General features: G+C 43.3%; 1 protein-coding gene across 5 annotated transcripts in view; it reads left to right on the forward strand.

Moving 5' to 3' along the window:
* Positions 1–26,503, forward strand: part of SMARCC1 (SWI/SNF related, matrix associated, actin dependent regulator of chromatin subfamily c member 1) — a 192,668-nt gene extending 166,165 nt beyond the window's left edge. For 2 of the 5 annotated variants that reach the window (XM_057554908.1, XM_057554907.1), the window contains exons 26-28: positions 7,031–7,292; positions 21,560–21,736; positions 24,076–26,503. In XM_057554908.1, the coding sequence (XP_057410891.1) occupies positions 7,031–7,292; positions 21,560–21,736; positions 24,076–24,173 (537 nt within the window). In that variant the 3' untranslated portion in view covers positions 24,174–26,503. The other 3 variants (XR_009009515.1, XM_057554909.1, XM_057554910.1) reach the window with 3 other exon arrangements.
* The last annotated feature ends 1,362 nt before the right edge of the window (positions 26,504–27,865 follow it).

Below are 27,865 nucleotides of genomic sequence, written 5' to 3' on the forward strand. Positions count from 1 at the left end.
TGAGCCATATATGTAATTTAAAATTTTCTAGTAGCCACGTTAAAAAAAAAATTATAATTTTGTTTTGTTTTGTTTTGTTTGGCTGTGTTGGGTCTTCGTTGCTGCGCACGAGCTTTCTCTAGTTGCGTCAAGCGGGGGCTACTCTTTGCTGTGGTGCACAGGCTTCTCATTGAAGTGGCTTCTCTTGTTGCAGAGCACGTGCTCTAGGCGTGCAGACTTCAGTAGTTGTGGCACTCGGGCTCAGTAGTTGTGGCACGTGGGCTCAGTAGTTGTGGCTCGTGGGCTGTAGAGCGCAGGCTCAGTAGTTGTGGCACGCGGGCTCGTAGTTGTGGCTCGTGGGCTGTAGAGCGCAGGCTCAGTAGTTGTGGCACATGGGCTTAGCTGCTCTGCGGCATGTGGGATCTTCCCGGGCCAGGGATAGAACCCGTGTCTCGTTCATTGGCAGGCTATTTTTTTTTTTTTAATCAGTCATCAATTTTATACACATCACTTTATACATGTCAGTCCCAATCGCCCAATTCAGCACACCACCATCCCCACCCCACCGCAGTTTTCCCCCCTTGGTGTCCATACGTTTGTTCTCTACATCTGTGTCTCAACTTCTGCCCTGCAACCCAGTTCATCTGTACCATTTTTCTAGGTTCCACATACATGCGTTAATATACGATATTTGTCTTTCTCTTTCTGACTTACTTCACTCTGTATGACAGTCTCTAGATCCATCCACGTCTCAACAAATGACTCAATTTCGTTCCTTTTTATGGCTGAGTAATATTCCATTGTATATATGTACCATAATTTCTTTATCCATTCATCTGTCGATGGGCATTTAGGTTGCTTCCATGACCTGGCTATTGTAAATAGTGCTGCAATGAACATTCGGGTGCATGTGTCTTTTTGAATTATGGTTTTCTCTGGGTATATGCCCGGTAGTGGGATTGCTGGGTCATATGGTAATTCTATTTTTAGTTTTTTAAGGAACCGCCATACTGTTCTCCATAGTGGCTGTATCAATTTACATTCCCACCAACAGTGCAAGAGGGTTCCCTTTTCTCCACACCCTCTCCAGCATTTGTTGTTTGTAGATTTTCTGATGATGCCCATTCTAACTGGTGTGAGGTGATACCTCATTGTAGTTTTGATTTGCATTTCTCTAATAATTAGTGATGTTGAGCATCTTTTCATGTGCTTCGTGGCCATCTGTATGTCTTCTTTGGAGAAATGTCTATTTAGGTCTCCTGCCCATTTTTGGATTGGGTTGTTTGTTTCTTTAATATTGAGCTGAATGAGCTGTTTATGTATTTTGGAGATTAATCCTTTGTCCGTTTATTCGTTTGCAAATATTTTCTCCCATTCTGAGGGTTGTCTTTTCGTCTTGTTTATGGTTTCCTTTGCTGTGCAAAAGCTTTGAAGTTTCATTAGGTCCCATTTGTTTATTTTTGTTTTTATTTCCATTACTCTAGGAGGTGGATCAAAAAAGATCTTGCTGTGATTTATGTCAAAGAGTGTTCTTCCTATGTTTTCCTCTAAGAGTTTTATAGTGTCCGGTCTTACATTTAGGTCTCTAATCCATTTTGAGTTTATTTTTGTGTATGGTGTTAGGAAGTGTTCTAATTTCATTCTTTTACATGTAGCTGTCCAGTTTTCCCAGCACCACTTATTGAAGAGACTGTCTTTTCTCCATTGTATATCTTTGCCTCCTTTGTCATAGATTAGTTGACCATAGGTGCATGGATTTATCTCTGGGCTTTCTGTCTTGTTCCATTGATCTATGTTTCTGTTTTTGTGCCAGTACCATATTGTCTTGATTACTGTAGCTTTGTAGTATAGTCTTAAGTCAGGGAGTCTGATTCCTGCAGCTCCGTTTTTTTCCCTCAAGACTGCTTTGGCTATTCGGGGTCTTTTGTGTCTCCATACAAATTTTAAGATGATTTGTTCTAGTTCCGTAAAAAATGCCATTGGTAATTTGATAGGGATTGCATTGAATCTGTAGATTGCTTTGGGTAGTATAGTCATTTTCACAATGTTGATTCTTCCAATCCAAGAACATGGTATATCTCTCCATCTGTTGGTATCATCTTTAATTTCTTTCATCAGTGTCTTATAGTTTTCTGCAAAGAGGTCTTTTGTCTCCCTAGGTAGGTTTATTCCCAGGTATTTTATTCTTTTTGTTGCAGTGGTAAATGGGAGTGTTTCCATAATTTCTCTTTCAGATTTTTCATCATTAGTGTATAGGAATGCAAGAGATTTCTGTGCATTAATTTTGTATCCTGCAGCTTTACCAAATTCATTAATTAGCTCTAGCAGTTTTCTGGTGGCAGTTTTAGGATTTTCTATGTATAGTATCATGTCATCCGCAAACAGTGACAGTTTTACTTCTTCTTTTCCAATTTGTATTCCTTTTATTTCTTTTTCTTCTCTGATTGCCGTGGCTAGGACTTCCAGAACTATGTTGAATAATAGTGGTGAGAGTGGACATCCTTGTCTCGTTCCTGATCTTAGAGGAAATGCTTTCAGTTTTTCACCATTGAGAATGATGTTTGCTGTGGGTTTGTCATATATGGCCTTTATTATGTTGAGGTAGGTTCCCTCTATGCCCACTTTCTGGAGAGTTTTTATCATAAATGGGTGTTGAATTTTGTCAAAAGCTTTTTCTGCATCTATTGAGATGATCATATGGTTTGAATTCTTCAATTTGTTAATATGGTGTATCACATTGATTGATTTGCATATATTGAAGGCTCCTTGCATCCCTGGGATAAATCCCACTTGATCATGGTGTATGATCCTTTTAATGTGTTGTTGGATTCTGTTTGCTAGTATTTTGTTGAGGATTTTTGCATCTATATTCATCAGTGATATTGGTCTGTAATTTTCTTTTTTTTGTAGTGTCTTTGTCTGGTTTTGGTATCAGGGTGATGGTGGCCTCATAGAATGAGTTTGGGAGTGTTCCTTCCTCTGCAATTTTTTGGACGAGTTTGAGAAGGATAGGTGTTAGTTCTTCTCTAAATGTTTGATAGAATTCACCTGTGAAGCCATCTGGTCCTGGACTTTTGTTTGTTATAAGATTTTTAATCAGATTCAATTTCATTACTTGTGATTGGTCTGTTCATATTTTCTGCTTCTTCCTGGTTCAGTCTTGGAAGGTTATACCTTTCTAAGAATTTGTCCATTTCTTCCAGGTTGTCCATTTTATTGGCATAGAGTTGCTTGTAGTAGTCTCTTAGGATGCTTTGTATTTCTGCAGTGTCTGTTGTAACTTCTCCTTTTTCATTTCTGATTTTATTGATTTGAGTCCTCTCCCTCTTTTTCTTGATGAGTCTGGCTAATGGCTTATCAATTTTGTTTATCTTCTCAAAGAACCAGCTTTTAGTTTTATTGATCTTTGCTATTGTTTTCTTTGTTTCTATTTCATTTATTTCCACTCTGATCTTTATGATTTCTTTCCTTCTGCTAACTTTGGGTTTTGTTTGTTCTTCTTTCTCTAGTTTCTTTAGGTGTAAGGTTAGATTGTTTACTTGAGATTTTTCTTGTTTCTTTAGGTAGGCTTGTATAGCTATAAACTTCCCTCTTAGAACTGCTTTTGCTGCATCCCATAGGTTTTGGGTCGTCATGTTTTCATTGTCATTTGTCTCTAGGTATTTTTTGATTTCCTCTTTGATTTCTTCAGTGATCTCTTGGTTATTTAGTAACGTATTGTTTAGCCTCCATGTGTTTGTGTTTTTTACGTTTTTGTCCCTGTAATTCATTTCTAATCTCATAGCGTTGTGGTCAGAAAACATGCTTGATATTATTTCAATTTTCTTAAATTTACTGAGGCTTGATTTGTGACCCAAGATGTGATCTATCCTGGAGAATGTTCTGTGCGCGCTTGAGAAGAAAGTGTAATGTGTTGTTTTTGGATGGAATGTCCTATGAATATCAATTAAATCTATCTGGTCTATTGTGTCATTTAAAGCTTCTGTTTCCTTATTTATTTTCATTTTGGATGATCTGTCCATTGGTGTAAGTGAGGTGTTAAAGTCCCCCACTATTATTGTGTTACTGTCAATTTCCTCTTTTATAGCTGTTAGCAGTTGCCTTATGTATTGAGGTGCTCCTATGTTGGGTGCATATATATTTATAATTGTTATATCTTCTTCTTGGATTGATCCCTTGATCATTATGTAGTGTCCTTCCTTGTCTCTTGTAACATTCTTTATTTTAAAGTCTATTTTATCTGATACGAGTATAGCTACTCCAGCTTTCTTTTGATTTCCATTTGCATGGAATATCTTTTTCCATCCCCTCACTTTCAGTCTGTATGTGTCCCTAGGTCTCAAGTGGGTCTCTTGTAGACAGCATATATATGGGTCTTGTTTTTGTATCCATTCAGCAAGCCTGTGTCTTTTGGTTGGAGCATTTAATCCATTCACGTTTAAGGTAATTATCGATATGTATGTTCCTATGACCATTTTCTTAATTGTTTTGGGTTTGCTTTTGTAGGTCCTTTTCTTCTCTTGTGTTTCCCACTTAGAGAAGTTCCTTTAGCATTTGTTGTAGAGCTGGTTTGGTGGTGCTGAATTCTCTTAGCTTTTGCTTGTCTGTAAAGCTTTTGATTTCTCCATCAAATCTGAATGAGATCCTTGCCGGGTAGAGTAATCTTGGTTGTAGGTTCTTCCCTTTCATCACTTTAAATATATGGTGCCACTCCCTTCTGGCTTGTAGAGTTTCTGCTGAGAAATCAGCTGTTAACCTTATGGGAGTTCCCTTGTATGTTATTTGTCATTTTTCCCTTGCTGCTTTCAATAATTTTTCTTTGTCTTTAATTTTTGCCACTTTGATTACTATGTGTCTCGGCGTGTTTCTCCTTGGGTTTATCCTGTATGGGACTCTCTGCGCTTCCTGGACTTGGGTGGCTATTTCCTTTCCCATGTTAGGGAAGTTTTCGACTATAATCTCTTCAAATATTTTCTCTGGTCCTTTCTCTCTCTCTTCTCCTTCTGGGACCCCTATAATGCGAATGTTGTTGCATTTAATGTTGTCCCAGAGGTCTCTTAGGCTGTCTTCATTTCTTTTCATTCTTTTTTCTTTAGTCTGTTCCGCAGCAGTGAATTCCACCATTCTGTCTTCCAGGTCAGTTATCCGTTCTTCTGCCTCAGTTATTCTGCTATTGATTCCTTCTAGTGTAGTTTTCATTTCAGTTATTGTATTGGTCATCTCTGTTTGTCTGTTCTTTAATTCTTCTAGGTCTTTGTTAATCATTTCTTGCATCTTCTCGATCTTTGACTCCATTCTTATTCCGAGATCCTGGATCATCTTTACTATCATTATTCTGAATTCTTTTTCTGGAAGGTTGCCTATCTCCACTTCATTTAGTTGTTTTTCTGGGGTTTTTCCTTGTTCCTTCATCTGGTATATAGCCCTCTGCCTTTTCATCTTGTCTATCTTTCTGTAAATGTGGTTTTTGTTCCACAGGCTGCAGGATTGTAGTTTTTCTTGCTTCTGCTGTCTGCCCTCTGGTGGTTGAGGCTATCTAAGAGGCTTGATGGGAGGCTCTGGTGGTGGGTAGAGCTGACTGTTGCTGTGGCGGTCAGAGCTCCTTAAAACTTTAATCCACTTGACTGTTGATGGGTCGGGCTGGGTTCCCTCCCTGTTGGTTGTTTTGCCTGAGGCAACCCAACACTGGAGCCTACCTGGGCTCTTTGGTGGGGCTAATGGCAGACTCTGGGAGGGCTCACGCCAAGGAGTACTTCCCAGAACCTCCGACGCCAGTGTCCTTGTCCCCACGGTGAAACAGAGCCAGCCCCCGCCTCTGCAGGAGACCCTCCAACACCAGCATTTAGGTCTGGTTCAGTCTCCCCCGGGGTCACTGCTCCTTCCCCTGGGTCCTGATGCGCACACTATTCCGTGTGCGCCCTCCAAGAGTGGGGTCTCTGTTTCCCCCAGTCCTGTCGAAGTCCTGCAATCAATTCCCACTAGGCTTCAAAGTCTGATTCTCTATGAATTCCTCCTCCCGTTGCCGGACCCCCAGGTTGGGAAGCCTGACGTGGGGCTCAGAACCTTCACTCCAGTGGGTGGACTTCTGTGGTATAAGTGTTCGCCAGTCTGTGAGTCACCCACCCAGCAGTTATAGGATTTGATTTTACTCTGATTGCGCCCCTCCTACTGTCTCACTGTGGCTTCTCCTCTGTCCTTGGACGTGGGGTATCCTCCTTGGTGAAGTCCAGTGTCTTCCTGTCGATGATTGTCCAGCAGCCAGTTGTGATTCTGGTGTTCTCGCAAGAGGGAGTGAGAGCACATCCTTCTACTCCGCCATCTTGGTTCTATCGGCAGGCGTTTTCTTAACCACTGCGCCACCAGGGAAGCCCCCAGAAAGATTATCTTGAATATTGAAATGCTTATTTTCTTCAAACCACGATTCACGTAAGTTTTTATTTAGGCTTCTAAAATATGCTGTGAAAGTGTCACCCAGTATAATTTTGGGTACTTGGAAGCTAAGATTTACAATGGTACCGTCAAAGTTCCATATAGAAAATGTGTATCTTTGCAGCTAAGGTCACGTCCACTCATCCAGAGGATATTTAACTCTGGTGTCACATTCTAAAATAGTAACCAAAAGGCTCACATGCAGAAGAGAGCACCTGGAAATGTTGGTTGGACTTGAAATACTAGTATCTAAGGAAGTATTAAGAGGACAGGAGAGGCTTGTTTCACCTGGGGAAGAGTAAGGCAGTCATGGAAACTGTTTTTTAAATCTGAAGGCCTGCCAAACAGAGGGAATTACAAGTTTCCTGAGTACAATAGCCCCCCACCGGGTGAAGGTTCCAGGGAAAGGCAGACCTTATACTTAACATAGAGAAGAACTTGACTTCATTCTACTCAGGAAATAATGCCTTTTCTCTCACTGTGGTTGTTTCAGGAGAGGAGGTGACTGTGTAACTGTGATGAGGTATTGGGAGCTTAGGCATCATGTAGATATCCTGTGTTGGCATCCAGTCCTGAAAGCCTCTCCTGGTTTCATTTCTCTTCCCCTTCCTTTTCTTAACAGTTAGAACAACAGAGGCAGCAGTTGCTTACTGAACGCCAGAACTTCCACATGGAACAGCTGAAATACGCTGAGTTGCGAGCCCGACAGCAAATGGAACAGCAGCAGCATGGGCAGAACCCTCAACAGGCACACCAGCACTCAGGAGGACCTGGCCTGGCACCACTGGGAGCAGCAGGGCACCCTGGCATGATGCCTCATCAGCAGCCCCCTCCCTACCCTCTGATGCACCACCAGATGCCGCCGCCTCATCCACCCCAGCCAGGTGAGAGGAAGGCTCTGCTCACCACTCAGTCTGGGGTCATCCCTGTGGCACAGAGCATCAGAGGGGCAACCCACACTGTTGGTGATTTCTGACTAAAACTGTTCAGAATGTCCATTATCATCTAGGATATTACACAAGTGAATCTGGTTTTATAGCCATCACCACATAATGCCTGCCATGTTCTCTTTCCAGGGTCCTCTTGGCATTATGCCTTTTTCTTGGGTGGGTCGGCAATATATCCCAGAGATCCTTAAAAATTCATCCTTGGATTGTCTACATTTTTTTTTTTAATTTATAGACATTTTCAAAGATAGACACACACAAAAAGAATAGCACAATGAACTCTTATGATAGGGATCATCACCTTTCTGCCATTCTTAACTTTTTGTTATAGAAATCTTCTACTGTAGACAAAAGTAGAGAGAATAGCATAATAATCCCCCAAATACCTATTGCACAGCTTCAAAATTATCAGCATTTTATCTCTTCCTCCTCACTTTGGTATTAGAGAGAGACTTCAAAACGTATCTCTAACCAATGGAAATCTTATTCTTTAACATAACCTACTATATTACACCCAACAAAAGTAACCATAATTCCTAATAACATAAATTAAATGTCTTTGAATGGTTCATTTGTTTGAATTCGCTAATAGTTCTCTTAAATCTATTTTAACGTGTTAACAATTCACCCTCCCTTTTTTTCTTCTTTTTTAAAATGCCCTTCATGTGTTGAAGACATCAGGGTCTTCCGCCCATGGCTGTGCCCGATCGTGCACTCAAAGTGCATGGTGTCATTTCACATATCCTTCCCCCTCCTTTCCTCCCTCCCACACGTCTCCCATAAATAAACCACAGGGTGGCGCTGGATATTTTAGCAGGTTCAAGTTCACTTTGGCGGTGCAGGCATTTTTCCTGTAATGTTGGTTCTTTCTTGGTGGCGTTCAGATTGGTCAGTGGTTCTGGTGTTCCAGAGTTCCCCATTAGACTCAGTTAAGATTTTACCTGCCATTGAGAGTTGCTTCCAGATCAGTTATTTTATCAAGTGTTACAAAATGGTAAGATTTCTAAATTTATTATTCCATCTGCATTTATTTATATTTCTTCTACATTTATTAGCAGTGATTCTTTTATTTAAAAAGCTTTTCTTCACCAATCATTTAGTTACCCTGAAAATCAGTCCTTACAGGAAAGGCTGGATAAATGCTTGATCCTTTCCCTTTATTTATCAGTTACATTAATAATGAGTTCAACCCCTCTGCCAAGTCACCCCCCACACACACAGTCTCCAAAGGTTACCAATAAGGGTTTTTTTTCTGTTGTGTGTGTATGTTTTTAGTATTGTGAATTTATGTATTTTTATGAGTTTCAATCTATTATGGACCTTACTCATTTTCATGCTCAAACTGTCCCATCTTTTAGCTCACAGGTTCCCCTTCAGGTTGGCAACTATTCACCACATTTTAACAACCTTGAAAGTCAAGCTCACGATTCTTTCAAACTTAACTACTGACATCATTAAACCTAAAATATACCTTTAATTTCAGCATTCCCCCCCTCAACCCCCTGCAATATTCCTTCCCTTCCTAGAGGGTAATATGTATGGCTGTGTGCTGTGTATTATATTGCTTTGGTAACAGTCTTCCTGTAAGATTTTTATAGGTACTTTATAATCATGTGTCAAGTGCCTGCCAGAGCCAGAATTTGTGCTTTCTGGGGAGGGATGCAAGTTCTCTGGCCAGGGCGTGTAGAGATGAGCTGAAATAAAAATAGAAAGACCCTTGGAGGCCTGAGAAGATTCCCAACATGACTAATGTCAGTTGCCCTGACTTCCTCAAATGACAGAATTTCTAAATCTCATGGAAATAACCAGGCATGTTTGCCTGAGGAAGCCATGACAGAAAAAACTATGATCTGACAACTTGTGTTACCAACATGAATTTTTAATTTACAACCCCAAACATGTTTAGATATTAGTTCTTATTGCCTTGACCCAAAAATGGGGCTAGGTTGACTTTGGGAAGCATTCATTTTCATACACACGCTCACACACACACACACACACACACACACACACACACACACACTCTCACACACACTATTAAATTGCAGTTGTGGAATTTGCTACCATCATCCGACTTGCCACTTGATCTAAATGACATTTGTGGAGATAGTTTTAGAAGTCTGCCAGGCTCATGACACAGGATACTTTATTTCTCAGTTTTCCTGTCTGTCTGCTTGAGTGGATCTTAAAACCTCTCTGTGAGATCTAATTTTCTTCCAAGTTAAAAGATATGAATGCTTAACAGAGTGATGATCACAAAGTGATTTTTCAAAAACAGTTATTTTAAAAATTTAATTCCTAAAACTCTCGGGATAAATGTTTAGGAGGGGGTTCGCTGTGGCTCCTTGGTATTTGGTTCTTAATGGTGCTAAAGCATCATCATCCACAGTAACTGTTCACAGAGAACTTCTCAGGAGTTCCACCATCTGCATTTAGAAAAGATACCCTTCTACCTTTTTTTCTAAATTACATCCTGGTGAGAACAGGTGTTTGTATGCCAGGCCCTTCACCCCCAGTATTTTTGCTTACTTCTTATTGTCCTGCCTTTACAGTTGAAGAGCTGGTGCATGCCAAGGCCACGTCGCCTTGCTGCATGGTGGAGCCAGGATTCATACTGGGCTCCTTCTATTCCAAAATGATGTCACGATGCCACCTCCCATGATGGAGGACCAAGGGGGTTTAGAGCAGACTCAGTTACAGCTCTTTTAGGGAGATAGTGGTAAAAAACTAGGGTTCATAAAATAGCCTTTAGAATAAAAATAGGTTTTGTTTCTCTTTTTACTTTCTCACAGAGATAGGCTTTTCTTAAGTGAATTTTAAAGAAAATGCTCATTGTGTGTATGATGAGAGTGTTTTTTAAAATCTATTTTAAAGAACTATTCTTCCTTCCTCCCTCCCTTCCTCCTTCCCTCCCTCCCTCCCTCCCTCCCTTTTTTTTTGGCCACGCCGTGCGGTGGTGTGGGATTTTAGTCCCCCCAACCAGGGATCGAACCTGCGCCCCCTGCAGTGGAAGCGCGGAGTCTTAATCACTGGACCTCCAGAGAAGTCCTTCTTTTCTTAAACATTTTTTATTGAAATGTAATGTACATATGGAAAAATACACAAGCCATAAGTATTTTGCTTGATGATTTTTAACAAAGAGACTATACCTGTGTAACCAGTACCCAGAAGCCCCCTCATGCCCATCTCAGTCTCCTCCCTGCCCTTGGGTAACAACTGTCCCGATGTCTAACATCATACACTAGTTGGGCTGGGGTTTTGGGGGGGTTTTTTTTTGGTTTCTTGTGGGGGCTGCGTTGGGTCTTCGTTGCTGCGCGTGGGCCTTCTCTAATTGTGGCAAGTGGGGGCTACTCTTCATTGCGGCACGCGGGCTTCTCATTGCAGTGGCTTCCCTTGTTGCAGAGCACAGGCTCTAGGCGCGTGGGCTTCAGTAGTTGCGGCGTGTGGGCTCAGTAGTTGTGGCGTGCGGGCTCTAGGGCGTGAGGGCTTCAGTAGTTGTGGCATGCGGGGTCTAGAGTGCAGGCTCAGTAGTTGTGGTGCACGGTCTTAGTTGCTCCTCAGCATGTGGGATCTTCCTGGACCAGGGATCGAACCTGTGTCCCCTGCATTGGCAGGCAGATTCTTAACCACTGCACCACCAGGGAAGTCCCTGGGCTGGTTTTGAATGTTATCTGGATGGAATCACATACTGCTCTTTGTTTGTTTGCCTTCTTTCACTCAACACTGTGTGAGCTGCATCTGCATTGTTGTGACTGGTCATAGATTTATTCTTTCTTCTTGCTGTACGTGTCTACTATGGGGCTCTACCATGATTTATTAATCCGTTCTCCTTTGATGGACATTTGATTCATTTCCATTTTAGTTATTACAAATAGTAACTCCTGCTGTGAACATGCATGTGCACATGTCTTTTGGAGACATAGGTATACATTTCTGTTGCGTGCGCCCCTAAGTGGTGGAATTTGTTATGTGCCTAGAATGGGTCTTAGGATATCCATGTATTCACATTAGTTGATGCTGCCAAAATTTTGCCAAAATGGTAATGCCAGTTTATATTCTCTCTAGCAGTGTATGAGAGTTCCAGCAGCTCAAGGTAATCATTTTTCATAGTCTCCCCTTTTGTGAGATTGTTTTGGAGTTTGAATGTAAAAATCAGGTGTGTTGGAAAGTAAAATGAAGAAAAATAAATTGAACCCACTAATTAAAAGCTTTCTTAATATCGACAGATCAGAAAAGGCTGATTGTATTGTAACAGCTGAGTCTTGTACACCATATTTTAGAAATTGGCTAAAGAGGCCTTATATATCAAAGCAAGTGAGGGAGTCTGTAGTGTTTTAGGTGGAGAAGAGCTTTAGTCTCTTATTTGCCACAGGTGTAAGTTAATAAATGTGAGCATGGTCCTTCCAACTAATATTTCCTAGGTTCTAGAAAAGTTAGAGGGCCACAGCATTTATGTTAGGAGCTGAGAGTAATTATCCAGGTCAGTTTGCTAGGTTTTGGTGTTTGGTCAGAATTTTTGGTGTGTGAAGGAAGGAGAAAGATCAGCCTCTGAAAGCCAGCAAGGTTGGGGAAGTGGTGAGAAGAAGGTTAAGACAGATTTGTTACTGAGTGGTGAATTTGTCCAGCTCTCTGACTTCGTAGAATTTAAATAATTTTGTAGGTAAATCACATGTAATCTTTCTCCACATAACTGGCCATCAGTTAGTGGTAGAGCCCATTAAAATATGGCTCATTGTTGTGAATCTGCCAGACTGTCAAACACGTATGGGCCCAGGCACCAGCGGGGCTAGTATAAACTGACACCTGTACATATTCCATTTAGTTTGTACCTCTGCAGTCTTCCCCTCCACCCCTCTAATTCATTCAAATGCTTAGAATTTTTGTATAGAGAGTACCATCTGTATGCTGCTCTCTTCCTGGGCTTTTATTATTTGGTCCGACTCCTAACTCACCTGGGAGCTCCAGCTTTTTGTAGGTTTTGTTCTTATCTGTGATAAAGTGTCCCAAGTTGATTTGTTTCCACCAAACAGATAGTCAAAGGAAGAATCTATAGTATAAAGTTGGCAAATGGAAACTGGAGGTGGCCATAGCCATCCTTATACCACCCTTAGGTTTTGTTGATCTTCATAAAATACACAGCACTACATGTCGTCTTTTCATTTAAATTGAAAAACAGTTGATTTCATGAAGTTATTCCTAAATTAAAGGCTTACTAATTCTTCCTGTAAGACTGCCATTCTAAATGGCACAAGGTGAATAGTCATGACAGCCATCAGTTCTTGAGCACATGCATGATATCCCTTGCCCACACCCTGGACCATTGTATTCATGACAGCACATGGGGAACCAAGGAGAGCGGCCTGGGTAGTGGCTGCTGTTTCCTGAGATGTTCTTGATTGTGAGCAAGGAGAACACTTCTGACTGCAGGGGGTACCCTCCAGGGGCCTTGGCACCTACAGTCATCCCTCAGTATCCACCAGGGATTGGTTCCAGGAGCCCCATTGGGGGAATGCATGAGTATCCATGGATTCTCAAGTCTCTTATATAAAATGGCACTGTACAGTGAATTCAGTCGGCCCTCTATATCCATGGATGCAGATCCCATGGATACGGAGGAACAGAGGGCCAGGTGTATTTACAGGAAGATTACCTAAAAATCTAGTATGTAAGTGCAGTGTAAGCTCTGCCCTCCCCTTGGGCTTTTGAACCTAGTTGCAGGGCAGGAATAAAGAGGTAGACATAGAGAATGGACTTGATGACGTGGGGTGGGAGGGCGAAGCTGGGGCAAAGTGATAGTAGCATCCACGTATATACACTACCGAATGTACAATAGTTGGCTGGTGGGAAGCAACAGCATAGCACAGGGAGATCAGCTTGGTGCTTTGCGATGACCTAGAGGGGTGGGATAGGGAGGATGGGAGGGAGGCTTAAGAGGGAGGGGGTATGGGGACATGTGTATGCATATGGCTGATTCGCTTTGTTGTACAACAGAAACTAACCCAGTATTGTGAAGCAATTATACTCCAATAAAGTTCTATTAAAAAAAATAGTAAATGAGGCACTCTTGAGTATTCATGCCTCATGGATCTGCAGTGAGCCACCTGCATTGGGGAAGCCTTTGTTATGTGTCTCTGTGTGTGAAAAGCAGAGAGAAAAGGACATGTTGGTTTAAATATCTTTATGGTTTCCTCATTAATAATATAAGAATTTTTAGAAGTGCCTAAGAAAAATCAGAGTAGGAATTGATCTGATTTGATGAGAAATCAGGGATGGTAGAGATGTTTTAATAATAAAACTAGAATATTTTGCATCAGTTAGTAAATATTGGTTGTTCAAGGAAATTTCAAGCAAGGCATTAGGCACTTGACTTTTAAGCCCCCAAGTTAGACCCACTTACAGAACCCTCCCCGTGGGAAATACTACTTAGGAAAGGATTACAACCACTCATCACTTCCCAACCTCCCCTCTCCACCCAACTCAGAGCCCCACACTGAAAAGGGAAAAGGACTAGCTCGTCACATAGCCAAGTCTTTATTATCTGCAGTGCCTTTGGTCCTGCTTGCATGATGTGATAACAAGGCTGCTGTGCCACTTTCCGGAGTAGCAGGTTATCCTCACAGAGAGAACAGTGAGGACACAGTCTTCAACAAAGAGCGTCTGTGCCCCCCGGAAGCTGCTGCAGGAGGAGCAATCTCCGAGGAGCCTGGGCTTCCCCTCGCTTGGACCCGATTGTTATTTCTGTTCTCTGGGGGACTCAGCCAGAGAGTGTGCCATGGATGGTTAGAAACAGCAATGAAATGTGCTTAAGATTGGAAATTCATAGGTTCCCTTTCCTAGTTTTCTGTTCCTTACCCACCTGCCTCTCCCATCCCAAAGAATAAAAATAAAATCCTTAATATTCTATTAGGCATGGTGGCCGTAACGCTTTAGTATAAGATCTAATAAACCTGAGAGTGTGAGGGATTTTTCCACTAGGCAAAGCCTAATTTTAGCAAACCTTTCCATTTTTCAGGCTTTCAGATGCCTGCTGTTTAAAAAAAAAAAAAAAAAAGCTTCTATGTAGGTCAGACTCCCACCAGTATGTGCTTTGATACTGCTGTTCTGAAGCCACATCTCTCTATCTCTCACCTTCCTCTACTGGAAGAGGAAACACCTGATTTTTTTTTTTTTCATGGAAAGTACATATACACACCCTTTATTTTGTTTGGTAAGGCCTGCTCTGTTTCATTTTAGGTACCTGTAGGTCAGACTTCTTCATGTTTATTAAGAGTTAATGGAAATGCCTTCAGACATTGTCATCCATTTAAAAGTGGTGAGGTGCTTCCCTGGTGGTACAGTGGTTAAGAATCTGCCTGCCAATGCAGGGGACATGGGTTCAAGCCCTGGTCTGGGAAGATCCCACATGCCGTGGAGCAGCTAAGCCCGTGCGCCACAACTACTGAGCCTGCACTCTAGAGCCCGCGAGCCACAACTACTGAGCCCACACGCCACGACTACTGAAGCCTGCGTACCTAGAGCCCGTGCTCCGCAACAAGAGAAGCCACCCCAATGAGAAGCCCGCATACTGCAATGAAGAGTAGCCCGCGCTTGGCACAACTAGAGAAAGCCTGCATGCAGCAACGAAGACCCAACACAGCCAAAAATAAATAAATAAAAATAAATAAATTAAAAAAAAAAAGTGGTGAGACCTATATCAGAAACCAGAAAACCCAAGGACATTTAGATTTCAAAAGGACAGGGGTTGGGTTTCCCTGGTGGCGCAGTGGTTAAGAATCCACCTGCCAGTGCAGGGGACACGGGTTCAAGCCCTGGTCCAGGAAGATCCCACATGCCGCGGAGCAACTGAGCCCGTGCACCACAACTGCTGAGCCTGCGCTCTAGAGCCCGTGAGCCACAACTACTGAGCCTGCGTGTCACAACTACAGAGCCCATGCACCGCATCAAGAGAAGCCACTGCAATGAGAAGCCCACACACCGCAACAAAGAGTAGCCCCCACATGCCACAACTAGAGAAAACCCGCGCGCAGCAACGAAGACCCAACACAGTCAAAAACAAAATAAATACATTTATTTTAAAAAAAGAGAGAAATCGGCTTTTCCACAGAAAGAAATACCCTTTTAAGGCAGGGTGGTGTAAAGGAAAGGAGAATGAGCCTCACGGTCAGACAGCTCAGTCTCTTGTTCCTTGTGACTTTCAACCAAATTCCGTAGCCTCTCTGAGACTTAGTTTCCTTATCTTGAAACTGGGCCCTTAACTTCAGTCTTCCTAACAACCTGAAGGATTCCATGAGACAACTGTCTTTGCCTGGAAAGTGACAGGCCGCAGCTCAGAGCAACATTCTGTCCCCTCCTTGTCCTCTAAATCCACTGCCATAGGCACACCAGCACCTCTGGATGGCACAGGGACATTGCCTCACTCTTGGTGCTTCTTGCTTTCCTGAGAAATGTTTGTGCAAGATCCCACAGTGGAAGTAAACTGTTTTTCTTCTAGTTCTTCCTTTTTGCTTCCACCTTTCCCAAGGAGCCATTGTCCTCTCATACCTTAAATACCCATACCCCAGTGGCTTTATGGCTCTGTTTTTGACAGGAGGATAGAAGAACGTTGTTTTACAGAAAGCTTCAGGACTTATAGCAAGAGAAAGGAAAGGTTTTTTCCAGCTGTTGGGCAAATAGCCTTGGAAAACCCTAAAGCTACTCTATCCCAGCTTGTTGCCATAAAGATATAGGGAAATAGGTAAATGGGCCACTGCCGCTGAGCAGGTAGCTTTGGAAACAGCACTGATGGGCCTGACAGCCGAGCCTGCAGGTTATCCCAGTGTGTTTTGGTAGGTATCACCTTGTGAGCCTGTGTCCATGTGCCACTGATTCCTCTTTGCCAGATTGTTTCTGGAGCTAGGTGTGGGTTGAATAACTGACCCATCACTTTATTGGCAGCAGGGTTTGTATCACATAGTCTGCTGGAAGACAGATGGGCCCCCCTCCTCCAGACCTTCATGCTCAGAGTGCACTGTATTGCAAACACCAGATCTGAAGCCAGAGTACCCAGGTCAGAGCTGGGCTCCCCTATTTATACACTTTATGACATTGGGTGAGCTGCTCAGTCTTTGTTTTCCCCTTTCATAAACGTGGTAACTTAGAACAACAGAAATGTAGGTCTCACAATTCTGGGAGCTGCTAGAGCAAGGTCATGTTCCCTCCAGGGGCCCTAGGGGAGAGTCTGTTCATTGCATCTTCCAGCTTCTGGTGGCTGGTAGCATTCCTTGGCTTGTGGCCACATCTCGCTTTACTCCATCTTTACCTTCCTTCTCCTCTGTGTCTTTTCCTCCATGTGTCCCTTATAAGAACACTTGTCATTGGATTTAGGGCCCACCAGGATAATCTAGAATGATCTCAACTCAAGGTCCTTAACTTAAATCTGCAAAGATGCTTTTTCCGAATACGGTTACATTTACAGGTTCCAGGTATTAGAACGTGTGCGTTATCTGTTTGGGGGCCACCATCCAACCCACTGCAAGGTGCTGGAAAGTATATTTGATAAAATTATTTATTGCAGGAAGCAGAGCAGTTTCCTTATTGTTGATATAGTAAAGAAGAAAACATGGTGTTTGGAATTAAAGTTTACATCTTAGATTTTTTTTTTTTAATGCTGACTGTTATATTAAGTCCTTTCACAGGAACTGTTTCATTTGAGCACAGAATAGTGTGGTAGAAAGAGAATTGGATTTAGAATCAGAAGACTTGGATCTCATTCCTCTTACAAGTTCTATGACCATAAAGAAGTCTTAACTTTTCTGAGCTTCTGTTTACTGTCTATAAAATGAGAATATTTGCCCTGCCTCTCATCAGGCAGAGCCAGTGACATAATAAGGCACCATAAGAAATAAAGTTTCCCTGATCATACAGAGAGAGTACAGCAGATATTTAGCATCACTTTTATAATAATCTCAGGAAACTGAGGCTCAGGGCGTCCTAAATGACTTGTCCAAGGCCACTCATCTGGGTCGGCGTGAAGTGGAAGTGAGATCGCACTGTTCAGCTTCCAGTCACGTTCATCTTCCCTTTCCCTGTTGAGAATGGTATTGGGTGGCTCTCTGACTGGGATGCTCACTGATCAGCCAGGAGTTTGGACAACCCACACCTTGCTCTAGACATCAAAGTATAAAAACTCGGTCAGACTGTTGTGGATGAGATTGGTTAGGACTGAACAGTTGTGTGTCTTATCACTTAGCGCACACCTAGTCTATGCTTTTCCTTCTTTCTCCCTTACTCAGTACTCTTTCTGGCCTTTTTGTAAAGGCATTCTTCAGTGTTCTGCTGTCGGTTTTCTGGAGAGAGAGACCTTAGACGGGCTGGCAAAATGTTCTTCCTGACTTGCTCAAGGCCTCTTGTCCAGGTTGAACTGGGTAGAAGGAGGCAATCTGTACCCATTGATAAACACGGGCCGTATTATCTGTTCTAGTGAATGGCTTCCATTCATCACAGCAAGTCCATTGAAAGTGTTCTTTCATCTCTAGGTTGGGATTCTGTAAGTCTGGACTTCATACTAGGCCTCCTGCCCCCAACAGTAGCAAAAGTATCTCCTCTTGCCCTGTCTCACCACCTGGAATACCATCAGAGAATCATTAGTAGAGACTCAGAGAGTGGGAAACAAAGCATTGTGTTTAGTAATGGCCTCACAGGTGTTTGTTAGGAAGGAAGCTGAGAGAGTTACAGAGGACAGACCCTGATTCTTAGAATAATAAGGCTCTGTGTGTGCTACTTATTGCCCATTGGAAACTTTGAGAGTTCTGTATCTTCCCTTCACCCCATCTCTGTGTTCCACTGGAATGACAGCCAATTCCGCACCTCCTGTTCCCAAAGCAAAAGTCCTTCCCCATTCTCTACACTTCACATGCCAGTTAGGTGCCAAACCCGAATTCTTTCTCATTCTCAGCTTCATACTCACCCCTCCTCCTCATTCTCTTACCCATCCCCAGGAAGCCTGTAGGGTGCTGTTCTCAACTCTTTTTTTTTTTTAAACATCTTTATTGAAGTATAATTGCTTTACAATGGTGTGTTAGTTTCTGCTTTATAACAAAGTGAATCAGTTATACATATACATATGTTCCCATATCTCTTCCCTCTTGCATCTCCCTCCCTCCCACCCTCCCCATCCCACCCCTCTAGGTGGTCACAAAGCACCGAGCTGATCTCCCTGTGCTATGCGGCTGCTTCCCACTAGCTATCTATTTTACATTTGGTAGTGTATATATGTCCGTGACACTCTCTCACCCTGTCACATCTCACCCCTCCCCCTCCCCATATCCTCAAGTCCATTCTCTAGTAGGTCTGTGTCTTTATTCCCGTCTTGCCACTAGGTTCTTCATGGCCTTTTTTTTTTTTTGCTTAGATTCCATATATATGTGTTAGCATACTGTATTTGTTTTTCTCTTTCTGACTTACTTCACTCTGTATGACAGACTCTAACTCCATCCACCTCATTACAAATACCTCCATTTCATTTCTTTTTATGGCTGAGTAATATTCCATTGTATATATGTGCCACATCTTCTTTATCCATTCATCCGATGATGGACACTTAGGCTCAACTCTTATCTACTTATCCTGCCCTCATGCAGCCCCTATTTCTCTGCAAAAGCTCTCTTCCTCTGCTCTAGGCTCAGACTCCTCTGCATCCCTTCTTAAAGCTTTCCATCACACAGAAAATCAGGCCCATGTTCCTCGTTTCTCCAAAACCTTTCACCCAGTCCCCTGTAGCCTTACCGGCCAAGTCCCTCACCCCATTCTGTGTGTATGACTCATCCGGTCCCCTTTGCTTTGATTCATGTCAGACAAACCAAGCGTGGACAACTTGGCTATGTAACCTGGGCACTTTTTTTAATAACCTTTTGAGCTTGTTACGCCTCGGTGAAATGCAGGTGATAGATAATAAGGTGATGCAGTTACCTCAGAGGGGATGGCGAGTATGAAGGTGCTACGTATAAATGGAACAATATTCATATTATTTTCTGATTGTGTAAATCAGTCTAGGCCTTGTACTTAGGATAGTCTGCTGTTATCCTGTTCCTAATTCCCCTCCTTCACTTTATATACACATTATCCAAAGTCCCAAGTCATTCACAAGTTGGTGTTGGTTAACCAGAAAGTATTGTTTTCTTTTACTTGCTTCTTCCATAGTTTTCCCTTGATTTGCCTGCCACACCTTCATGTGTACTCATCCTTCGTATGGCTTATAATATACTTGGCATTTGTTTTTTTATCTCTTGTGTCATTCCCTACGTGGATAGACTCTTCAGCACGGCCTAAATCCATCCTAGCACTGTGGCACAGGCACCCAGCTTTAATTACTGAAGTTCAGTGGTGTAGGAGTAGTGGTAGTGTCAGCCCAGCACCTGCTCTTGCTTTCTCTGAGGTGATTTGATCAAGTTGTCCTCCAGCAGATGGGCCTCTGGGGCTCCTCTGCTGCACTTTTGCATGATTGCATTATAGAGCACAGGAAGGTGGGCCAGAGGACCCAAAACTTGCTGTTCTTCTCATTCTGAGGCATAAGGTTGATGCCTCCCTATGCTTTTAAAAAATAGTCCCCCAAAGACAGTGGACCACTTCTCTTCCTGACTCTTGTATCTCACTGGGGTTCTCTTCATTGACACCCTGTAGTGAAAGGCTCCGCTCTTTGAGTCCTGGCTCATGGAACAGACACTGGAAATAGATGGTGTGAGGCTTGAAGCTTTGTGTGTCTTTCTTAAGACAGGCCTTTTTCTAAGCACTGACAGAGGATTCTTCACTTGAGTTATCTCCAGTACTGCTCTATATATTTTAGTTGCCAGTTAGCTGTCTGGTAGTCCCATCTTCCAAGCTTGAACCTCAAGTGTTCTTATTTCCAGCTGTCTCAGGACTATGCCTAGAAGCCTGTATTCAGTTTCATATAGTTGACCTTACATAGGTGTGTTAATGTCCCTAGATTAAAAAAAGAAAGAAAGAAAAAACTATAATAGATTCTCTTTCCTTATTCTGTAGAGATTATAATTTGTCCTTATATATAGCTTCAGCCTTGGTTTGTGCCCATTAAACAATTCTCCTTTGTTTGTGGCTCTTTAAAGCCAAGCCCAGGAGCCAGACCACTGAGTTGAAGAATTAATACATATCCACCACCATATCTAAGGGAGGATTGGCTAACTGCAACCAAATCTGGCCTATCTCCTATTTTTGTAGAGGCCATAGGCTAAGAATGGTTTTTACAGTTTAAGTGGTTGGGGAAAACTCGAAAGAATGTTTATGTCACATGAAAATTATGTGAAATTCACATTTCAGAGTCCATAAATAAAGATGTTTAGGTAACCTATTTGTTACATATTGTCTGACTGCCTTCATACTACAGTAGCAAAGTTAAATAGTTGTGACAGAGGCCATATGGCCTGCCAAGTCCAAATACTTACTATCTGGCTCTTTACAGAAAAAGTTTGCTGAAAGTTCTAAAGACTCAGTGTGAAACTGAATGCAGGAAGTGTTTCACTGTCCTTATGTCTAGCGTCTCCCATTATGCACATCAAAGCAATAGGAAGAGATGAAGGAGTTGCCTGTCTCCCGTGTGTCTCCCCCACCATGGTTCTCCAGAGCCAGTGCTTCCTGGTTGGGGAGAGAGGGAGAGATTTTTTTGTGAACAGGACTTTAGAATTCCAATTAGAATCCCTTTTTAATTGTGATTTCACAGTAGTGATCAATACTCTTTCAGGCATACACATTCCCACATAGCCTGTGCGTGAAGCTCAATCTGGACTGAGCTTCAGTCCTTGGACTGTGCACTGACTTGCTGTTAAAGTCCTTCTCTCCGCTCCCTGTGGGTCTTTGCTCGGCATTTTGTGTCCTCAGGAAGATATTGGACAATCCATGTTCACCCAAACTAACCAGAATGAATGCTTTCTTTTAAGGATGTTTGGTAACTGCTTCTTACAGCTACTACCTACTTATAGCAGGGTTTAGGGTAATCATTCACTTCACAGATCTGCCCCATTATCCCTCTGTCCCCCCACCCCACCCCAAATTAAAAGCTGGACAGAGAGATTATTACAGATTATTGCTCTGTTGATCTTTCTAATTGTTTTGGAGGGTTAGGTATTTGTCTGTATTTAGCAGTCTCGGGCAGTGAGTTGATTCCTTTTTTTTCCTAGTACATTTACCTCAGTACTTTAAATCTCCCTCCACAGGTCAGATACCAGGTCCAGGTTCCATGATGCCTGGGCAGCCCATGCCAGGCCGCATGATGTCCACCGTTGCAGCCAACATCCACCCCCCTGGGAGTGGCCCTACCCCTCCTGGTATGCCTCCAATCCCAGGAAACATCTTAGGACCCCGGGTACCCCTCACGGCACCTAACGGCATGTGTAAGTAGCAAGGTGGGAGATGCATTACCCCCGTGTCTTTTAGGGAGGGCTGTACACAGGGAGGCAGGCTTTTTGTTCTCTCTGGGGTTTGACAGGTCCATGGACAGTATGACCTGTGAGAGTGGGTTCCAAAAGACTGGTTTTTTAGTCATTACTCTTCAGCACCCCTGATGGACAGGTACCCAGGTGATGAGTGCAAAGTGCTCCCAGTTAGTCAGGCTCTTATGCCATACATAGCCTTCGTGTCATGCACTCGTGACTCCAGGGTCTGTTGGGAGGCCAGGGGCATGCCTTGCCCACGCCTGTTTAAGCCTATGTAATTTGAATCTTGGAAGACATACAGAGCTACTGGTAGTTATTTTCCCTATAGGAGCCTTTTATGGATTCAGGGTTTAAAAGTGGTAGGTGTAAAGAAAAGAATAGGATCTGGTTTAGGGCAGGAATAACAAGTAAGTTTCTTGTAGCCATTTTGATATATTCGTAGTGGCTGCTTAGACTAAGGAAGGAGTGTTCGGGGCTGTGTTGAGAAGGAATTTGAGGTCTTAGCAGGCTCCATGGAGAAGGCTCAGATGCTGCTGAACGATGTCTGCCTGGTGGTATGTGCAAAGCCAGCTAGCTCATTTCTGCCATGGAGCCCTTGTTCTGCTCCAATCCTGGCTTCCAGAGGATTGCATCAGAGCCTGGCCTGCCCTTTATTCCTGTAGACCAGGAGTAATGATCCCAAAATGCAGCCGATAGTGGCCATGTTCCCAGCCACATGTGTGATCCCAGGTCCATTTAGAAGTCACGTATGTGAGGAGGAGTTAGCTCCTGTTCACAATACAGAGAGCTAGGACGCATAGGAATTCCTGGCCTCCAGGAGCTTTAGTTGGGAAAATACGAAATGAACAAGTGGATAGTAGTATAGGGTTTACCATAATTTACGCGAGGCTGTGAAGTGACTTGAGTTCACTGTAGTTCTCTGGGAGACTTCCTAGGGCCAGGAGGCAGGGACTATCGACAGAGGTACATCTTCTTTCTCATTGGACCCACAGGGGCAAGGACAAAGTAGGTGCACAGAAGAAAGACAGCAATTGAGCTGGGTCAATATAGGATCACAGCAATAGAAAAAGGTATCTCTGTTGAGTCAGTGATCAGAGGCCGTAGTCTAGTGGGTACCTCTTTTCCTTGGCAAGAAAATCCTTGCCTTGCCGCCTTACAGGCAATATACAAATGTGCTGGCTGATAAGGAGGTTTGACCAGTTTGCCCATCCCCGTTGCAGAGATAATGTCATTGGTCTTTACCACTGTCATGTCCTGCTGATAACCCGCAATTTGTGTACAGGATTCCATCCTAAAGGGCCCTCAGTGGAGCACCTTGAGAATGTGGAAGGTTTGCTCCCGATCACTTCCTGCCACAAGTGAATTTCAGGGATTCTGAACCGCTGACTTGGCTCCAGGGCACTGGGCAGGCCTCATCAGGCGAGTCGCTTCCCGTCGTCAGGCCCTGGTTTTCTCCACTGCAAGATGACACAAAGGATTAGATCAGTGGGCTTCAAAATGCTTTGAAGAGCCTTAGCAGTTTGGTGGAAACCTCCTAGGGGGAAAATTGGGTGAATTGACTGGTAAGGAAGGCTGCAGTTTAATTATTTGTTTCATATGTTTTCATTTCCGGCAAAATCTAGTTTAAAAATCCCTGGATTAAATTGTATCCAGGGTTCCTTTGAAAAGCAGCTAAAATTGAAACAGGAAAGAGCCCCAGACACTCATACTAATTGTTCCCTTCAGGACCTGACCTAGTTTTGGCCAAAAATCCAAGGACTGCAGTTCAGGAGCTGTGGGGCCTCCCAGGACTGTCCAACTTGTCAGCAGCTGCCTCAAGTGAAGCTTTCTGGCCCTGCTGGAGATAGTTAATATCAGCAAGAAGTTTCTGATAATCTATTTTGTGCCCAGGCTAGGCACTATGAGAGAAAGAAAAGAAGACGCAGAACTTGCCCAGGAAGGAGCTTATCATTTAACTGAAGAAATAAAATTAGCAGTGAGAACCATTAAAATACAATAAAATCAAAATATAATTAAGTTCTGAAAAGGTCTGGAGTGATTCTTGGAAGGGGTGGGCCTTGAAGGAGATTGGGGCAGATTCAGACACCTCCCCACTCCCCCAACCTCATGGGTCAGGGGAAGCAACATGAGCAGTGACCTGGAGGTCCAGATGGACCTGCGCCATGTAGATCGCAGCGGCAGCAGTGCCTCACAGGCGATAAAGAAACCTCCTCCTTAAGTCATTTTTCTCTGAATGGGCTCTTTCCCGAGCCCCTGTGTTTCCAGCAATGATGAGTTACTTCTGGATGTGTTTGCAGATCCCCCTCCGCCGCAGCAGCAGCCACCTCCTCCACCACCTGCAGATGGAGTCCCTCCGCCTCCCGCTCCAGGCCCACCAGCCTCGGCTGCGCCCTAGCCTGGAAGATGCAGGGGACGTCCACGCCCAGCGCCACCAGCTGGAGTGGGGATGACGGGACTTGTGTTCCTCAGCTTCCTTGGGTTTCTTTCAGGATTTTTCTTCTTGCAGCCCCAAGCACACATCCTATATTTCCCCATTTCTCTTGCCACCCCTGTCCATGCTCTGACATGTCTTGTGTTAGGTCCTCCTCCAACACTCAGGGGGAAGCCTGTGGTGACAGTGTGCCCTGGTCATCCTAAAAATACCCAGCATCTCCCTGTCCTGGTACGGGGTATGCTGACAGTTTATCTGCAGGTCCTGTCAACATTAGTATTTCTATGTCTGTCATTTTTGCTCTCCTGCAGGTTTTTTGCTTTGTCTTATGCTTTTATGGATAATGCTTTATAATCATTATCTTTTTCTTTTTTTGGGGGGGGGGTGTCATTATTTCTTTAAAGGAGAGCATTCTAAGTTAATAGGAACCAAAAAATAGTGATGGGCAGAGGGGATAGCCAGAAGGGATAAACCTTAAGGCATTATAAGTGACCTTATTTCTGCTTATCTGAACTAAGAATGGTGCTGATGGTGAAGGTTCATGAGACTTTTGCCACACATGGATGCACCAGAATTAAAAGAGATGGGGAAAGGGATCCCACTGATTTCATCCCTAGTGAGGACTGTGAGAGCCTCCAGCCTGCCTGGCAGAACATCCCCCTTTAGTCCTTGGTAGGGGAGAGCACAAGCATTAGAACAGATCCACTTCTTCCCCAGGCCCACTGGTTCTGGTTTTCTATGCAGATGGTTTGTTAGATTCTGGGGGTGGGGTGGGGGGGGTTGTTTTTCTGAGGGCAGTGTGAGCTTTGAGGGCTGCATTTGGGAGGCATTCCTTAGTTCCCTAGACTAGCCAGGAAAGTTCTGGGTGTCTAGGGCAACGGCCACCCAATGAATCTAGCCCACTATTCACTGCTTTGTATGCATTCTTTTTTTCTCCCTCTTTTAAAAAAAAAAAAACCTTAAAAAAAAAAAAGTAAGTAGATAGTGCTGATAAACATTTTAGCTCATGGAACTTGGTTAGGTTGGCTGTGGGTACAAGTCCCCAAACTACCTCTTGCAGTAGCCAGGGTGAAGGATTTAGTGAAGCGGTACTTTAGGTTTGGGGTGGGATTGGAGAAGTGGGGCAGGATCAACAGCCTCTCATCCCTTCTCCCTTCCCTGTCTGAGATCTCACATTCCATCTATCACAGGGTTGTCAAGGAGATGCTGTGGGTACCAAGGAACTCACTTGGCAATCAGAGCATCATGCTTTGAGGGTGAGGTGCTCGGGCTAGGAGAGTGGAATACCATTCCAGAGGAAGAGCCACAAAAATGCCTTAATATGAGCCCATTTCTACCCCTGCTGATGAGTGACTTAAGAGTTCTTGGTTTTCTCTTCTTGTCCTTCTTCCCTCCCCTCTGTCTTTCCATGGGTGGGGAAAGGGTGTTTTGAGTAGAGCTTGATTTCCAAAGCACCTGGCTTCTTCACAGTCTCAAGTGGCAGTTTCATTTAGAATGCAAAGTGGAACATCTTTTGGATACCTTTTCTATATATTCTATAAAGCTTTACATATGTGAGAGTGTGGGAAGGTGTTTATAAAACACCCTAGAACTTTCTTCCTTAATATCAGAAAGCAAAAAAAGAAAAAATTAAACCACAATTGAGATTTGCCTTTCAAACCCTCAGGTGTTACCTCTAACCAGGTGGCCCTGGTCACCATCAGAGTACTGGAACCAAGGAGACCTTGTTCCTTTTTTGAGTTTATTCTGGACTCTTGGAGTGGAAATGAGCTTGTTCCTACTGGAGTTTAATTCCATTGCTTTTGACTCCAGAAAGACCCCCGTGCCTTTTGACAATGGCCAGGGTTTTATTTTCACACCAGTCTTTCCCAAAGGAAACTCATTCCAAATACTTACCTTTTACACTGAGGTCTTAGAAGGAAAATGGAATTCTGGTTCATACTGTGGTCTCTTGTAACCTCAGGTCTTTAATGTGATCACTTTCAAATTTAAAAGATCCAGGTGGAAGTATTTTTACTATGCTGATAATCTACAGAATACCTGAATTCTTAACACTGCTGTGTTTCAGTATAAGTGGTGATATTTTCTCTTTATGTCTGATCTGGTTTCATTCCTGTAATACAGCCACCCGATTTTGTGAGGGGGGGAATAATATGTGGTTTTTGTACAAACATGTTTCTCAATGTGTTATTTTGGAAAAGTGAAGAGAGGGAGTTTTGGGAGATTGGAAGAAGTTCATCAAGAAGGCCTAATCTCCCTCTTTTTCAGTGAATAAATGGAACATCATTTCTGGATTCTAGTCCCATTCTCTGCGTTCATGTACCAGTTTCTTCATGTGTCCCAAGAAGAGTCTAAATATTCAGCCTCACCTGGTCTTGGTCATCAATTAATGTTCAGTGGTGCAGGTTTCCTGACTGGCTGACCACCTTCTCACCTTCATGAGGCTTAAGGAACATATGGTTGATGTGCCTTGCCCACTTTTTATTTCCATGGTCAAAGTGGAGAAAGATGAGTGGAAGTTCTCCAGGAAGGGTGGCCAACATCCTGGCACCTCCAAGAGAGGAGTAGTTCTGCTTGGTGCAGTAGAGAATGTTTGTCAGGTTGCAGTTTAGACAGCCTCAAGTTGGAGGCAGGCATTGAGGGCAGATGATTCTGTGAACTTTGATACGCTCTCATGGACAGCCTTTGAGCACCCACGGGTGCACGCCCTGTGCAGAAAACAGAAACCAATGCTTTCAAGATGCTTGTGAACCCAATGGAGCAAAAGAAGCGGATTCTGTGTCTGCCAGGAGGTGAAAACTTGGCTCTTCATGGAAGTGTGCCACCTGATGGTGCTGTGCTTTCTGACCTGTTCGACTCTTCCCTCTAGTAAAGAGTGCTAGAGCCAGCTGGGTCTCACAGGACTCCTACACTTCCCTCAAGGTTATGAGGAAAGTTAATCCTTGATTCAATCTGAAGACTGGTTTATAAACCTGAGTGTGAATTCTTTTTAGAGCACACCAAGACATGTACAATTAACCAGGTTTCCACAGGTTCCTCAGATCCTTCCTGTGGAATGATTCCCCCAAATGCGATTAAGAACAGCAGTTTTCCAACTTCAGTGCAGGTCAGGATCACCTGTAAGTTTAACATACAGCTTCTGGGCCCTATCCTCAAAGCTTCTGATTCAGCAGGTTTGGGGTGTGTTCTGAAATTTTGCCTTTTTAACAGATTCCCAGGACATCCTGATGCAGCTAGTCATGGGACCACTCTTTGAGAACTACTGGTTAAGAAGATTGTATGGTAGAGCAATCTCTCTGCAGTTCCTGACAGTCATTCTGTGAGCCCGTTAGTCTAGTAAACATTTGAGAGCCTACTGTGTGGCAGGCACTAGAACTTGGATGCAGTCATTATTACGAATAAGGTAAGGCAAGGCCCCTGTACTCCAGGCCGCTTACATTTTTGTAGAAAAATGGGGGATAAGGTATATGGTCTGGAGGATACCAGACCATAAATAGTTTAGATAGTGCTAAGTGTTCATGAAGTAAAAGGAAGAGTCTATTCAGTTGTTTTCTGGGGGACAGTGTATATTAGTCTGTGAATTGGATGTTCTTCCATGATTTCTGTCCTGCGAGGTTTGGTAACCTGAGGGTTGACTTTCATTCCTGAAAACCTCC

The sequence above is a fragment of the Balaenoptera acutorostrata genome, chromosome 10 (genome assembly GCF_949987535.1).
Source record: "Balaenoptera acutorostrata chromosome 10, mBalAcu1.1, whole genome shotgun sequence".
NCBI classification, from domain to species: Eukaryota; Metazoa; Chordata; class Mammalia; order Artiodactyla; family Balaenopteridae; genus Balaenoptera; species Balaenoptera acutorostrata.